This window comes from Myotis brandtii, unplaced genomic scaffold (assembly GCF_000412655.1).
Source record: "Myotis brandtii unplaced genomic scaffold, ASM41265v1 scaffold196, whole genome shotgun sequence".
NCBI classification, from domain to species: Eukaryota; Metazoa; Chordata; class Mammalia; order Chiroptera; family Vespertilionidae; genus Myotis; species Myotis brandtii.
Genome location: NW_005357311.1, coordinates 3,396,684 through 3,412,940, shown reverse-complemented (window position 1 = coordinate 3,412,940; position 16,257 = coordinate 3,396,684). Strand labels below are relative to the sequence as shown.

The following is a 16,257-nucleotide window of genomic DNA, read 5'->3' as shown; positions in this document are numbered from 1 at the left end:
AATAATTATGAAGATCCACTACACACCTTTTATAACTGAACCTCCATTCTTCAGATTTCATACCCAGCTCAAGCCCCACTTACCGCCATTCTTCTGTTCTCAAAGTTTCTTCATTTTTATTGGGACACCCCCCAACCCCTGTAAAAACAGGCAGAAAGAAAAATCAATCTAGCTCTAAAAGCATAAAAAGCAACCCTTCTTTTTCCTTTCAAGTCCAACTAGTCAAAGTTTTCTCAGGAGGAGAAGTATAAGCATAGTGTGGGAGGTTTCATGTTACCTTCCACACTATGTCCCTCCCAAGTGGGCACCCTTTTCTAAATTACACAGACACCACTAGGGCCAGTGGAAGCCCTGGAAAACAGTTGATGGTGGTGACACTCGTCCCATCACCACCACCCACTCAGGAAATAGCAAATAAATAGGTGGAGACTTCCAAAATCCGGACTTCTGACTCAACTCGAGTTGTTTTTCTACATTACTCCTTTGCCTTTGTATGTTTTCAAATGAAGGATGCCTATGAAACTACTTTGTGGGGAACAAAAATGCTACCTAAAGGTCAGCTGCTATGTAAATGTTCCATTACTAACCAAGTAACCCTCTTAGTTCATGTATGACTCAAAAGGATGTTGTCATTGCAAAATAAGGTGCAAGCCTGTGAGACTAGAGCCTCCGTGGTTATGCTAATGAAGGGGGTGTGTCAGCAAGGCTCTATTCTAGTAAGAGGCTAGAATGACACAGGACAGTTGGTCTGGGTGTGAAGAGCCTGCTGTTACCAACAAGGTATCATGTGGCAGGAGTAACTTTTCTCTCGGGCAGCGGACACAGATCTTGTTCTAGCACTTGTCAATTCGTGTTTTCTCAGCAGAGAAAAAGATACCGCAAAACAGAGAATACTCATTCTGCTTTCCAAAAAAACTCTTTACAGTGTACCAGATTAAACCCACTTCATAAGTTTAATTAAAACCTTACTTTAATTAAACCCACAAAGTTCATTTACACATGTTTAAAATTGTGCCTCCAAAGCCAGACCCAAGGGGTGTTTTGTAGTTTGCAGTTATGCTGGACCTGGGAGTATTTGATTGGTGGAAGAATTCTTCCTCCATAGAGGTCTTAACTTAAAAATTGATGAGACACACTGAGTCCTGCACTATCCAATACAGTAGCCACTAGCTACGTGTGGTTATAGAGCACTTGAAATGGGGTTTGTACAAATTGAGATATGGATGCTATGAATGTAAAATACATGATATACAAAGATTTAGTACACCTCCAAAAGTAGACTTATTGAGTGTCCCAAAAAATGTATACACACACTGAATAATTATAAAGCCAGTGTTTATTAAAATACATTTCATTTTCAAAATTGAGCTATCAGCTGTTACAGTATGTATACATTTTTGGGGGGACAGCCTGTATATCTCATTAAAAATGTTTATGTTGGTTACATGTTGAAATGGTAATATTTCAGAAATACTGGCCTAAATATAACATTGTTAAAATTAATTTCACCTGTACCTGTTTACTTTTTAGTGTTTCTATAAGAACATTTAGATATTTACATATGTGGCTTGCATTATATTTCTTTTGGGCAGCGCTTCTCTGGACAGTGTGTAGACTTTGTTTCACAGTACCATTAGGTTTTAAAATCAAAATCATTGCTACCTAAGTATCACAAGAATGCTTTGGGGATATATGAATTATGCTATGATTTTAAAATCTCAGTCACTGTATTGGAACAAAATGTTCCTAAACTCCAAACAATGTTATAATGCTAGGAAAATACTCTCTCCCTTGTTGTGATTGCTTAAGTTTCAGATGAGAGCAAATGAGATTTGAAGATACTACTTTTTAGATTTAATAAATTAAACTATTGGAATTGGAGTCAGGAAAGGAAAATTGATACTTATAATGTTACATAACAGAAAATAAATTTTCTGTGATTTTTTATCTAACTATATCAACAATATTTTAGAAACAGACTTCTCAGTTAAAAATTGCAACTTTGCTTCATTTCAGTGAAGCAAACTTACTTGTTTTTAATTTATCAGCCCTGAGACAAATAGTGATCTTAAAGCAGGGGTGGGCAAACTTTTTGACTCGAGGGTAATATAAATTCAAAGCAAACATCATTACATAAAAGGGTACGGTCTTTTTTTTTTAGTTTTATTCATTTCAAACGGGCCGTAGTTTGCCCACGGCTGTCTTAAAGTGTCCAGTTAGGTAGTAGAAGCAGTTGAGCAATGACAGGTGAAATCTGTAGCTTTATGTTGTTCACAGCACCATCTATTGGAGAAATCTATTAACACTCTTGAAACATTCTGGAGAAAAAGTAAAAACTTGAACTTAAATCAAGATTGTGGTAAGCGTGCAAAAAAAAAAAAAACATACCAAAAGCTATTAACTAAACCATAACGTAATATGGACTTGGCCCTCGTGTCTCCTCTTCCAGAAAGTCTTCCCTAAAGCCCAGACTGAGTTAGATCCACCTGGTAATACACAGCACCCGGCCTGTCTTCTTCTGTAACAAGGAGTTTTGAACTTTGCTATCTTCCTTGGTGGACGGTAAAGTCCATGAGGGCAGGACTGGCTCTGACGTGTGGACAGCCTTTATGCTCAGTGCAGATAACAGCTCTTGGCACAGTGTTGTCACTTCATCATAATTTGTTGAATGAGTGGAGAAATGATTTGTCTCCAGGCGTATGCACCCACTTTTGGTGATAATTCATTCTGAGTCCCAGACCCAAGAGAAAAAGCAACTACTTAAAGGAAGGAATGCACAACCAAATAGGGAGAGGAGGTCTAGGAGACAGGGGAATGGCACAATTAGTTTTCTAATTTTAAGGTATATGATTGTCAGAAATTATATGGATTGTTAAAACTGGAGAGAAAAACAAACAAGTATATCATTTTCCCACACATTCTGCGTCATTAGCACTTCATGCATGTGCACATATGAATAACAAAGAAGGTCCCACCTTGGGTAAAGATACAAAGTAATGCTGATCCAGACAGACATGAAGCAGATACCAGAATTGAATAAGAATATGAGTTAAACTACTGAAAGTGCTGTATGAGACCTCTCTGTACTGTCCTTGCAACTTTCCATGAATCTCTAATTATTTTAAAAGTTGAAAAAAATTGAAAAGATTCCTATCATCTTTACTTTGAGGAAGAAGGATCAAATTACAACTTGAGTTATTGTTTTTTCCCCTGTAACATCTTGGGTGGGCTTGGTACAAAAGTTGCATTATTCAGATGGAGCTGAATTTTAATTCCAAAGAAATGTCTGTAATTTTCTGAAATATTTCATTGAATTTATTACAAGTTCCATATATTCTGTAGCTTGAGTTGACTATTATAGATTTATCTTTTATTTCCTTCATTTCCCTCAATTTCTCTGATATTTCGTTTTCTGTAATTGAAAATATTTTTAAAAAATGGAATGAAATGAAAATGATAGCAATTCAGATGTATACACTGTAGACATGCAAAACTAGTTAGCTTGTCCTTTCTAATTCCAACCTTCTAAGTTTCATCTTTTCCCCTGCCCTTCCATAGCAGATATTTCATTCTTAGAGGAGCAAACTGAGTAGAACTTACGCCTAACCAGAAATTATCGAGACATTTAATCATGTGTATGTAAGAGTAAGGCAAAATTGATCTGATGATAATTCAAAAGCTTTAAGACTAACTCATTTAGTGGGAACATGAATTCAATTCTGTCATTTATGCTTCAGTGTATTATGATCTCCATAACTGTCCATATGTGAAAAGCATCTTATAATCCTTACTGCTCTGTTCTAAAACCTCAGTGGCAGAGAACACTGTCCCACCTTTTACAAATATGGGAACTAACTAAATGAGTTACAAGGTGTTTAAGAAATTTATCATTAATCAGTGAGGCAAGAAAGCTGTAGAACATTGGCTTCTATGTGTTTTGCGGCAGAAAGTGCCACGGTACTAAGTAAAGTCTTTCTGCTCATACAGTGGGCCAATAACAAAGCATGTCACCTTTTGGACCAGGGATTTTGCAAATCTACCCCTTATTCATCCATCCATTTATCAACATGTCTATATGACTTCACGCCTTCTCCCCAACCCTGTTTCTAGACCTAGTTTCTACTTTCAGCCCTAAAGCAGACCAGCAAAGTCAACTTGGGCAAGTCACTAAACCTTTTGCAAGTTAGACCCCTACTCTACCATATGCTTTATTAGCCTTCCTCCTAGCCAGAACTACGTACTTCAGAACTCACCTCTGTCTTTTCCCTTTAATCTTTTTTTTTTGGGGGGGGGGGGTGAAAACTTTACTAGTAACAGATGAAAAAGAGGAAGGAGGATCCTTTCATATTCTATGGCTTTATGAATCAACATAAAAGGTAGAAGCTCTGGATATTTATACCCCTTGATCCTTTAATTCTATTGCTTTGGGGTGGTTTATTATATGTTTTAAAAAAACATTTAAAAGTAATGGGTATTTATTATTGTCCTATAAGCTCTTCTCGTATTGAACCATCCTTGAATTTTTTATAGGATCTTGTTGTCATGTTTTTAATCTTTGAGTTCTGAATTTGCAAAGAGACGTGCAGGGTGAGAGTCTACAAGACCTTGCTTCCCTAATGTGTCAGTCAAGTCATAGTCGCCGGGATTGAATGTTAAAAGCAGATTTTTGGGTTCCACCCCTGGCCGACCAAGTCAGAATCTCCACAAGAGAAACCTAGGAATCTGTGCTTTTAATATGTACCCCGGGTGTTGCTTAGGACCTGGCTATTGGGGGTACACTGCACTCGGAGCTGGCTTCTCTGTGGGTATGAATGTGATTCAGGCATCGCATTTGTGCTGCAGATAATTGTTAGGGTGTATATCTGCATGTAAAGGGTGGGAGCAAAGCAAAGATTCTTGGTAATTCCTACTTCTGGCCTAAGTAATAGAGCATTTAAAAATCTGAATGGAAAGAACTTTGATGTTCCATTTTCACATGATCAGACTTTATGACTATTTGCCTGGAAATCTAACTTTTCTGATAATAAGAATCCCCCCTTATCCATGGTTTCGCTTTGCAGTGTCAGCTACCTGCAGTCAACTGCAATCCTAAAATATTAAATGGGAAATTCCAGATATAAACAGTTCATAAGTTTTAAATTGCACGCCATTCTGTGTAGTGCAGAGGTCCTCAAACTACGGCCCACGGGCCACATGCAAATACAAATATTGTATTTGTTCCCGTTTTGTTTTTTTACTTCAAAATAAGATATGTGCAGTGTGCATAGGAATTTGTTCATATGTTTTTTTTAAACTATAGTCCAGCCCTCCAACGGTCTGAGGGACAGTGAACTGGCCCCCTGTTTAAAAAGTTTGAGGACCCCTGGTGTAGTGTGAGGAAATCTCACCCTGTCCCACCATGAATGTGAATCATCCCTTTGTCCAGGGCATCCAAGCTGTCCACCCGTTAGTCACTTAGTAGCCGTCTTGGTTATCAGATTGGTTACCAGAGAGAGACCACATTCACATAAGTTTTATTACAGTATGTTGTTAATTGTTCTACTTTATTATTAGTTATTATTGTTAATCTCTAATTATGTCTGATTTATAAATTAAACTTTATCATAGGTATGTATGAATAGGAAAAGGGTCATGAAACATATCCCCCACAGATAACGGGGGACCACAGTATACCTTTTTATATTATATCACAGAATTTTTAGAAGTTTTATATTCTCGTGAGTTTTTAATTCCGTTCGGGTAAACATCCAGTAAGTAAACTAATTTCTGAGTTATAAACACATGGACATAGATTTTATTGTGTTTTTAAAAAACAGGAAGACTAGAGCCACTTTTTCACATAATGATATTTTAATTTTAAAAAACTATTAAAATAACAACCAGTCTCCACTACTACATCTATTTTAGAGCAATATTTTAAAGAATTATTCCAGATGTTTGGTATGAAAAGTGTGAGTCTCATTAATTCCCAATTGATGCCTCTGTTCAGTGGATATGAATTGAACACTTACTATGTGCCAGGCCTCAATATCAAACATCATCTAATTTAATGTAATTTAACTGAGTGTCAGAGCCTTTTCATTCCCTCTTGGCAACTGTTAGCCAGCTGGGTCTTTAGTTACCTGATTTCAAACTTTCAGCTAAGGTCATTTCACTATTGTGTTTCACTTTCCTTTTTTAAAGCAAGAAATAGAGAAAAAAATGTACTTGCGCTGAATTTACTTTAAAACATTAATAGTCTGTTGTTTGTATATATTATATTGTTATATTAACACTAGCATGTTAGAATAATTACCCAAGTAATATTGCATGTCTATACATTCATTATAATATTATAATATTCCTCTTTTTTCCCCTTCCCTAATTTTTACATATATTATATGAATGTATACATTGACGTGTAAAGATGTGATTAGTCACTTTTTATACTTTTTGTGACTGTAATACGCCTTGGAGAGAGAAGTACATATTACAACATATATGTCCACCTCATGTACTGACTTTTGAAAGAACATGCCTGTGGCTGGGTGGAATGGACTGGAGTAAGGAGATACAAGCGGCAGGAAGGTGGCTAGGAGGTGGTCTCAGTAATTAGGCAAAAGCCTGAACATGGGGGTGACAGGATAGGAAGCCATTTCTGAAACATGAAGAACCAACTGGACTTTGACCTTTACATGTAAAGTACAGAGGAAAGTGAGTCAAAGCTATTAAACTAGAGGACTGAACAAACAGTAAACCCTTTCCGGGAGTTAGGACTATAGGGGAAGGAGGAGGGTTGGAGGTGGACAGGAAGGAAAAAGATGTGTTCATGTGTGACTGGTTGAGTTTGATGTGGGAGGACCATTGGTGGTGATGTTACTAATCATTTGGGTAATTTAAAAATATTTTCAAGAGTTTTTCAAACAAAATTCTAGAGCCTTTCAGACATACTTACGTCCTTATTCACTTTCTTATGGGGCCTTACTTTTTCTGACTCATTCTTACTTTTGGCAACTTGAGGGGAAGATTATGTATAAATAATCACAGAATCAACTGTCCCTTTTTGAAGAGTAGAAGTTTGTCCGAATATGGTAAAATGCCCATTTTTGAAGATTTTGTTCTTCTTCTTTTCAAGTACTGTATGTGAATATTTTTATAATAGTTTTGCAAAGCTTGTTATAATTTCAGGATAACTGTAGTTTTCTCTTTATCATTAAAAAAACCCCTCTATTTAGATTACTGAATATAAGTAATTTTAACGATCAAAATTGCATATCCGATTTAAGCAATAAAAATATATATTAAAAAAAAAAAAACCCTCTATTTAGATTACTGAATATAAGTAATTTTAACTATCAAAATTGGACATCCATTTGCCTCAAGGTATTGTGGAAGCAGGCTTATTCTCATGGCTTTCTTCATTCATTTGTCTTTCTTGTGGAAGCAGGCTTATTCTCATGGCTTTCTTCATTCGTCTTTTCAGAACTTGATAGTCCAGAAGAGTTAGGGAAAAAGCGAATCTGCAGGATTATCACGAAGGATTTCCCCCAGTATTTTGCAGTAGTTTCACGGATTAAGCAGGAAAGCAACCAGATTGGTCCTGAAGGTGGAATTCTGAGCAGCACCACTGTGCCCCTGGTCCAGGCTTCTTTCCCTGAGGGCGCTTTGACCAAAAGAATCCGAGTGGGCCTCCAGGTAACGTTCACACAAGGTTCTCCTCCTGGGATCATACAGAGCAGCGGTTCTCAACCTGTGGGTCGCCTAAGACCATCCTGCAGATCAGATATTTACATTACGATTCATAACAGTAGCAACATTACAGTTATGAAGTAGCCACGAAAATAATTTTATGGTTGGGTCACAACATGAGGAACTGTATTTAAAGGGTCAGAAGGTTGAGAACCACTGATACAGAGGGTGGGGAGCATGTGCCACTCTGGGAACAACTGTCATAACTCTCAGTGGATTCCCTCTCATATTGCTGATGAAAGCATGAGGCCATTTGGGAGAATCATTAACCCATTTCAAATGAAAAACATTAATTAAAAATTAGCTTAGTGGCTTATGAAATAAGTTACATATTTTAGGGTTTTCCCATATAAAAGTATCACCTGGTTTCTGATGAGAGGTCGCTTTTTTTTAACCATAGGTTATTGGTCTCAGTATGTGGAGCAACAGAAGCACCAAAGGGTACATGGACCATTAAAGAAACAACCCATATTTGACTTGGTTTATGACATGCCACATCATAAAAACCAGCAGTAGTGAAACTTGCAAGCTTTCAAATTTTGGTTTAAGTAAAATCGTAAATGCAGGGCTTTATCCAAACCAGTTGGAACTCGTTTGGGTTTGGAAAGCTGACTGGAAATTTTGGCAACGGAGGTCTTTCATGTATTTATACATTTCAGTTAGGCCGAACCAGTACTTAACCGGTATTTTTTTTTTCTTACTAAGGAAAATAGCCTGAAATAACTTAATTTGTGTTGTTAATTAATAGAGTATTTAAAATATTTAACTGACAGTTGCCTCTCATGCCCAAGGAGTTGGGTTTTTAGAGCTGAGCACTCTAAGTCCTGGGAAGGCCTTCAGTAAACACCTAGCTAAAGAGACCACCTTCCATTTCACTGGCATGAAGTGCCCTTCAGCTCTCTCCCATATAAATATTCAGTAGCAAAGAGACCAAAAGGAAGAATTTCAGTTTGGAAGAATAGATCTGAAATCCTTTGCAATCATGATTTTTTTCCTTTTTGTTACCACTCTGAAAAACCTCAATTTTTACATGGGTGCAAGTTGCTTTTGTCATGTTTTACTGAATGTCCCACATAGGTTTTTAAATATATTAGACACGGTATTTGTTGTCTGTTAGTTTAGATTAGGCTAGGATGCTTCTCTGCTGTGAGACTGGATTCCCTCTCTGTCACACAAGCCCACGCTGTCTGTTACGTTGGGGCAACATTTGGGCTGACGTGTTCCTGCTACAGTGTTGGGTTATTTGGGGTTTGTTTTGTTTGTTTGTTGTTGTTTTACGCCTTCTTGAAATAATGTGAATGCATGAAGAAAAAGACATTTATTGGTTGTGTGTTTTTGGTTATTTCCTCTTCACTTAAAAAGTCAACTTTCCAATGAGATTAAAAAAAAATGGCCACTTTCACTTAAGGTTCTTTTTTTGACTCTAGGCTCAGCCTGTTCCAGATGAAATTGTGAAAAAGATCCTTGGAAACAAAGCAACATTTAGCCCAATTGTCACTGTGGAACCAAGAAGAAGGAAATTCCATAAACCGATCACAATGACCATTCCGGTGCCCCCGCCCTCGGGAGAAGGCGTATCCAACGGGTACAAGGGGGACGCCACACCCAATCTGCGTCTTCTCTGTAGCATTACAGGTTTGGTTATGTTGTTGCTGTACCTGCTGTTGATGCTAGCATTTGCAGTGATTCTGTAAGAAAACAAAGCCTTTGAAATGCCCATGCCAACATTATAAGAGAAAAAAAAAGAATAAAACATTTTACTTGTCCATCACCTCATTTCTATTATCCCTCCAATAATTTCTTTAAGATGTTGATATCATTTAAAATTAACATTTTTCCTACTAAATTTCATATTAACAATAGCGCCCTCTTAAGGTGATTGATATACTATTGCATCTGCTGGGGCATCTAGGTGATCTCTCAGTGACCTAGGCAGAGGTGGTGGACCTAGCATCACCCTTTAGACTGCAGGAAACTGAAGGACTTCGGGAGTACATGTTTTATGAGAAGCACCTGGAATCCAGAGCTCGATTCCTCATTTGATCAACCTAATGTGATTTTTAACTGAAAATCCCAAGATTAAGATAGACTGCGTTTTTTTTTGTTTGTTTTGTTTTTAAGAATAATTTTAATGGCTGATTCACCCTTAGTCCCTGGTAAATTATATGATTCAGCTAGTACAAATAAGTTGCTTCTTAACTTTCTTGATGGTTACTGCCTTTTTAAAAATTAAAAAAATAATAGATTGTCTATCTGAAACAATAAATCTTGGCACTTATAAAGTACACTTGTAAAATCCACTTATAGATTGGTTATCCCAATTTCAAGCCATTCATTAATACCCGGACAAACAGAAAAGTAATTTTTAAAAAATTGAATAATATCTTACAAGGAAGTCACAATAAGCCTGCAAATGGATAAAAGGAGAGTCGAGAAGAAAACCTTTAGTACATGTCATTAATTGAAAGTGTTGAAGTTTTGCAAGCTACTGGCAAATAGCCTGCAAATGGATAAAAGGAGAGTCGAGAAGAAAACAACCTTTAGTACATGTCATTCATTGAAAGTGTTGAAGTTTTGCAAGCTACTGGCAAACCGTGAAGAACAGGATAATGATGCAAATATTAGAAGGAGCATGTCTGTTAATAAAGTTGCCATATCTGCTGCTGTTCTCTTAGGGGGCACCTCACCGGCTCAGTGGGAAGACATCACAGGAACTACTCCTTTGACGTTTATAAAGGATTGTGTCTCTTTTACAACCAATGTTTCAGCCAGGTATGGAAATAAAGGATTCCAAAAAGCAATAAGGAATTAGTTTTATTAGCTTTTGGAAAGTAAAAATTGTTGTGCTCAATGCCAGTATGGTTATTTTTTTACAGTTTTGATAGTTAAGTTGGATCTAACTTAGAAATTTAAAATTCACTGTGATAAGTCATTTAGCCCAGTTTTCGTAGGAAGCTATAAGGTACTAGACTGGATTCTTCTAGTAAAATTTCTTAGCAACTTTAATTTATAAATACTGATAGGAGTTTTCTCTCATAAAATTCATGCTCCTTCCAATTGTAAAGTTATAGATTAAAAACTCTTAAAACAGGAGTAGAAAGGAAGTGTCTTACCATATATGGGTATGTGTTAGAGGGAAACAAGAATTTTATGGGAAAGAAAGAGAACGAGGATCTTAGCATTTTCTCTGTTTGATAAGCAGCAAACATCCTGCTGTTTGTTTAGATGCACAAGTCAATGTTTTAATTTAGTTCCCTTTATACTCTGATTTTTTAATGGTGAATTTTTTTTTTAAGATTTGGCGTTTAAGTCACTTCATTTCCATACTTACATTTTGTTCTGTTTTGGTTTGGCTTTGTTTCTATCAGATTTTGGCTTGCAGACTGCCATCAAGTTTTAGAAACTGTGGGGTTAGCCACGCAACTGTACAGAGAATTAATATGTGTTCCATATATGGCCAAGTTTGTTGTTTTTGCCAAAATGAATGATCCTGTGGAATCCTCCCTGCGGTGTTTCTGCATGACAGATGACAAAGTGGACAAAACTTTAGAGCAGCAAGAGAATTTTGAGGAAGTTGCAAGAAGCAAAGATATTGAGGTACCTTGTTCAGAACAAGTTCATTCAATTATATCCCCCAGATACGAAGTTTTGAAGTTTTATTTTGAGACCATAATAGTGCTCACTATAAATATCAAGTATATTATTGATTTTAGTTTTTGTTTTAAGAATACAATATAGATTCATTCTCAAATTATTTTAAATGTTGTCAAGGTTATCTTAGTTGGTTAAAAAAATAGCACTAATGAATCTAAGTCATGGTTTCCATTTTCCTGTAGCTACTTGAATTATCTTATTTTTATGGTCACTGTCTGTACACATTACCATGATTTTGCTTTTTCAAACCCAGATATCAGATAAGAGTAAAAAAACTGGAACAAGTTTTCAAAGTCTATCTGAACAAGTGATTGATGTCAGATACTTTCTCAAACATGTTTAAAGTTGCTAGAATAGAAATATATGATTTTGTCTTATACGAGTCCATAATACAGTTTCCAGTCACAATTATTGAATTGTGAGCCCAAACAGTTAATTTTGTGGCAAATAGGACTATAGAAGTAATGCCCCAGTAAGGAAACAAATGTGACATAGAAACATGTCATTCAGTTAATGTTAATGTGACTTAAAAATCTCAAAATTCTTTTAATTAAAGTTAATATTAAATTGTGTATTTCTTTTACTCTAAAAGGTTCTGGAAGGAAAACCTATTTATGTTGATTGTTATGGAAATCTGGCTCCACTGACCAAAGGAGGACAGCAACTTGTTTTTAACTTTTATGCTTTCAAAGAAAATAGACTGCCATTTTCCATCAAGGTAAGTCCTCATCAGCAGCGATTCTGTGAATGTCCTAATCACTTATTCTGTTTGAAATATTCCACCAAACTTGAAGTCATATGAACAAGGTCAGATTTTGTCTTGGTTCTACCTGAGTGTACTTTCCAGATAGGAAAGCTTTATAATTAGTTTTAAAAGTCCTTACCTTTTCAACAGCTAAATAGTCAAGCAAATGTTTGTGAGACCAAACACTCCAGTATAATAAAATGCCTCATAGCTAGTTATTGCTCAGTAATCAAATAATGGATGAAAGTGAAAGTCAGAACTCAAGCTTCACCTTCATTTCTGACCTTCTTGGAGAAGCTTTTTCCTCAGCGAACAGAAGGATATAGGACGATGATTTTACTGTCATTATTATTTGCTGTTATTCGTGTTGCTAAGACTGAGGATTTGAGAAAAAGAAATTATGAGACAGGAAGAAAATGCATGGAACCCAGACACAACAATCCTGTTTAGACTTGGAATGGGACATCCTAAATCTTGCTGAGTTTAAATGTGACCACCTCGGTGGCCATGTAATTGTTATCATCTTTTCTCTTTATTTTCCTGCCTCTTGAAGGTCTCCATAAAATAAACATGCTTGACTCTTATAAAGACAGGATTCCTTAGAAAAGTCTATTTCTACAACTGTCAGCTACATAAATTCTTAAATTCTTCTAGATTAGAGACACCAGCCAAGAGCCCTGTGGTCGTCTGTCTTTTCTGAAAGAACCAAAGACAACAAAAGGACTGCCTCAAACAGCTGTCTGCAACTTAAATATCACTCTGCCAGCACATAAAAAGGTATCTTTTGGTATTGGTTTATTTTCACTTTCTTTCCCTGGTCTTGAAGAAGTGGGCCATTGGTATGCAATTAAGGAATGCTATGTAACATGATTAAAGCTCTTGAAACTCAAGTTCTATTGGTCTCTGTGTAGACTAAGTCTCGTTACTGTGGTGTCAGATTCTTATGGTTTGTATGATGGAGTCCTCTGTTTATTGCTTCTGCTTCTGCTGGTAGTTCATAGATTTTTATGATTAAAGGGCATCACACATTAATTTGCCATGGATATACTGTTCTTGATACATTTTGTTGGCTTTTTTTGATTTGCTTTGCCTTCTAAATCAGCTTGCATTTTGTGCTCCTACCGAGTCCTTTTCATATCCTGATATTCTTTTCTGCTGTCCATTATAATATTCCTTGTCTCTGCAATGCATCTTGGAACGAAAAGGAGACAGAGTCAGATCAAGATGATGAGGTAATATGAACACTTCTGCTTTTACTCTATCAGAGATAGAATAGAAATTGAATCTGTATAAAAGAAGTTGCAGCAGGCCGAAGTATGGGAAACGTATTTTTTTTTTTAGCTTAAGTGAGTAAAGGGTATATATTTTTCTTAAAGAATAGTTCATTCTTCATCCACATATGCATAAGAGTATATTCAGTAAAATCATAATCCAAATAATAATTTAAAAAGTTGAACTCAAGTCCTTTAAACATTTTTAAATGTAATTGGCATGTATCAAAATCTACATTTTCACCTAGTATCAACTGTGTTATAACTTTTAAATCAAGATCATGGGTAATATATGAAATTTAATTATATGAATCAACCTATGTTTTACATAATATAAAATAGGTGCTCAATGGCTATTGATAAATATTTTATATTCTACTTAAAGAAATGTATCTTGGCCATTTTTAAGGATATAGTTATTCAAGTTATCTCCAAATATTTCTCCAAGTTAGATGATAATAGGATTTTTAAAACTCACACCTCCATAATTATAGAATCAGCAGCCTTAAGACTCAGTAACATTCCTAATGAAACCATTAACCTGTTTTTAATCTTCTCATCTATACTTTCTGCCTGTTAACACACTGAAACAACAGCAGTAATCAGAATAAGAAACTTTGTGTGCCTTTTTTCCTGGAATGTACTCACATTGTGATATATGTGTTTTAAGGCCTAATTAATTGGGGAAAATTTACTGTTCAGCATCAGAAGTCTCTGTAACTCTCGTCTTTTATCTGTAGTTCCCTGTAGTCTGCTGTGTTGGTGATCATATATTTGCTAAATGATGGCTATTTGTTTGAGACATTGAGTGGGTTTTTAGAATCACATTTTAATGAGGAAATTCCATACAAAGAAAAAATAAGGATAAACAAGATATCAACATAACATCCTACAAAATGTTTCTAAACTATGAAATGTCACAAAAATGTTGGACATAGTCTTTGTTTTTCCTTTTCAGGCCGAGAAAGCAGATAAACGACAGAGCTTTGCATCTTTAGCTTTACGTAAGCGCTACAGCTACTTGACTGAGCCTGGAATGAGTGAGTTTTCTAACACATTTATTAATTTATGCAGATTTTTATAAGAAGAGACATTTTTTCTATACAGTCAGAATTTGGGGGTCATTTGAAAACCCAATGGCAAAAGAAAAATTGCCTGCAAGAAAACTTTACCATGAAAATCTAAGTAACACCATGAAATCTAAGGAATATATTGTACATAGTTGAAGATATGAGGCACAAACACCCCTAGGTCATAGCTTCAAAACAGGTTTTTAAAAGCCATTAACCATTTTTATTACTTAAAATCACCTATCTTAAAAAACCATGGTTTCACTTTGATTGTTAACTATGCTAGGAGATCATGTTGAACCGATGCTGTTTTAAATCTATGCTCAAAAGAGAAAATATTTATTTTCATGTATGTGGGGTGGTAGAAAAAGATGAGAAAGTAACTTTAGTTGTCATCTCATTTTTCTTTATCTACATAGGTCATTATGTCTTAGTCCTGCCTCTTTTTCTGCCCACTTTGAAAGAATGGTATTTTCCTACCTTCTTGAGGTAGCTTGTGTTTATTGACTTTCTTTTCCCTCCTTCTCTGTCTTTCTCCCTCCCCAGCCCTTTATTAAATGTGTTCTAAAGGCTGGTCTTCACTAGACTGGTTAGACTCTTCTCTCAGTGATTGTTTTGGTTCATTGTTAACTGGTTTAAAAGTATCAAGGTATAGATTCATTCAATCATATTCATTTTCTCCCTCTCTCTTTGCCTCCCCTCCCCTCATCCACATGGTTATCACCTGTGTTGATCACTGCAGCCCTTAATATAACCCCTCCACCAATAGGAACTAAGGGTGTGAGAACTGCACTGTGTTTGATTGATGTAGTGGTGCCACTTTAAACATTAGAGAAAGATTTATACAAAAAAAATTTCCAAATTAGTGAATAATTTCTAGCTGTTTCTCAACTCACATGACTTGAGTTTAGGGAGGACTGAAAATTTGTCAGTGAGAGCCACAACTTTGGTTTTTCCCACCTTCTCTGAAATTAACTCCCATTGTGCTACAATGCAGGAAAGATGTGTATGTAACTAGATGATTTTTTCACTAACTAAATCTCCTGGGTGGACGTCTTTGTTGGAATACTGTTTTGCTCCCCGCCCCGCCCAGCTAAGACCCTCACTGCGTAGCTGGTTGGGACTCCCAGGCCATAGCCTTAAGCTCCATGGACCAGCTACTTTAGGACAGAAGTACTCTGGGCAGGCCAATCTGATTCTGGTCCCTAAGGTATTGGTTGTGGCAAATATGAGTTGTAAGGTCAGGTATATGCTAAGTCGATTGAATTTTTCCAATTTATGAAAGTATTGCTACTCTTTGGTTAGTGTCAATTAAGGTGTATGTAGGTTATCTTCCTTGAGTTTTGATAGAAGAACAAGGATGTTTTTCTCTCTTTTATGAAAGAGAGCAGAATGGTGGTGAACAGAGGAATGGAAAGGAGTATTAAGGAGCTAAGGAAACTAAGGAAAAGTCATGGCCCTGAATTGGTGTTAGAACTCCAAGTGAATGCAGCTTTTCTCTAACTACCTGTCCTTTCTAACTGTAAATTCCCCCCCACCCCCCAAAAAAAAATTCTGGTATAATTCAGTGCCTGACATCCAGAAATTGCCTTTGTTATAAAGGGAACTACAAAATATGTGTCATTAAAGCACAACATGTAATTGAACAGTAAGTTGGCTGCTTGTTCGAGGTATAAAACCATAGAGGTTGTTCAGAAGACTTCTTTGTTTGATGAGCCAGCCTTCAGTGGTAAAGGAGAGATGCTTCACCAGTTTTTGGTAGTTACAAAGATAAATTCTCTTGAGCCAT

At 36.2% G+C, this 16,257-nt stretch overlaps 1 protein-coding gene across 10 annotated transcripts in view; it reads left to right on the top strand.

Annotated features, from left to right (window-relative positions):
• Window positions 1–16,257, top strand: part of ANK3 (ankyrin 3, node of Ranvier (ankyrin G)) — a 465,310-nt gene that overhangs the window by 409,218 nt on the left and 39,835 nt on the right. For 7 of the 10 annotated variants that reach the window (XM_014538720.1, XM_014538719.1, XM_014538723.1 and 4 more), the window contains 8 exons: window positions 7,463–7,674; window positions 9,156–9,363; window positions 10,404–10,500; window positions 11,097–11,325; window positions 11,975–12,100; window positions 12,782–12,904; window positions 13,333–13,359; window positions 14,357–14,438. In XM_014538720.1, coding sequence (XP_014394206.1) covers window positions 7,463–7,674; window positions 9,156–9,363; window positions 10,404–10,500; window positions 11,097–11,325; window positions 11,975–12,100; window positions 12,782–12,904; window positions 13,333–13,359; window positions 14,357–14,438 — 1,104 coding nt within the window. The remainder of the gene's footprint in view (window positions 1–7,462; window positions 7,675–9,155; window positions 9,364–10,403; window positions 10,501–11,096; window positions 11,326–11,974; window positions 12,101–12,781; window positions 12,905–13,332; window positions 13,360–14,356; window positions 14,439–16,257) is intronic. The other 3 variants (XM_014538725.1, XM_014538726.1, XM_014538724.1) reach the window with 1 other exon arrangement.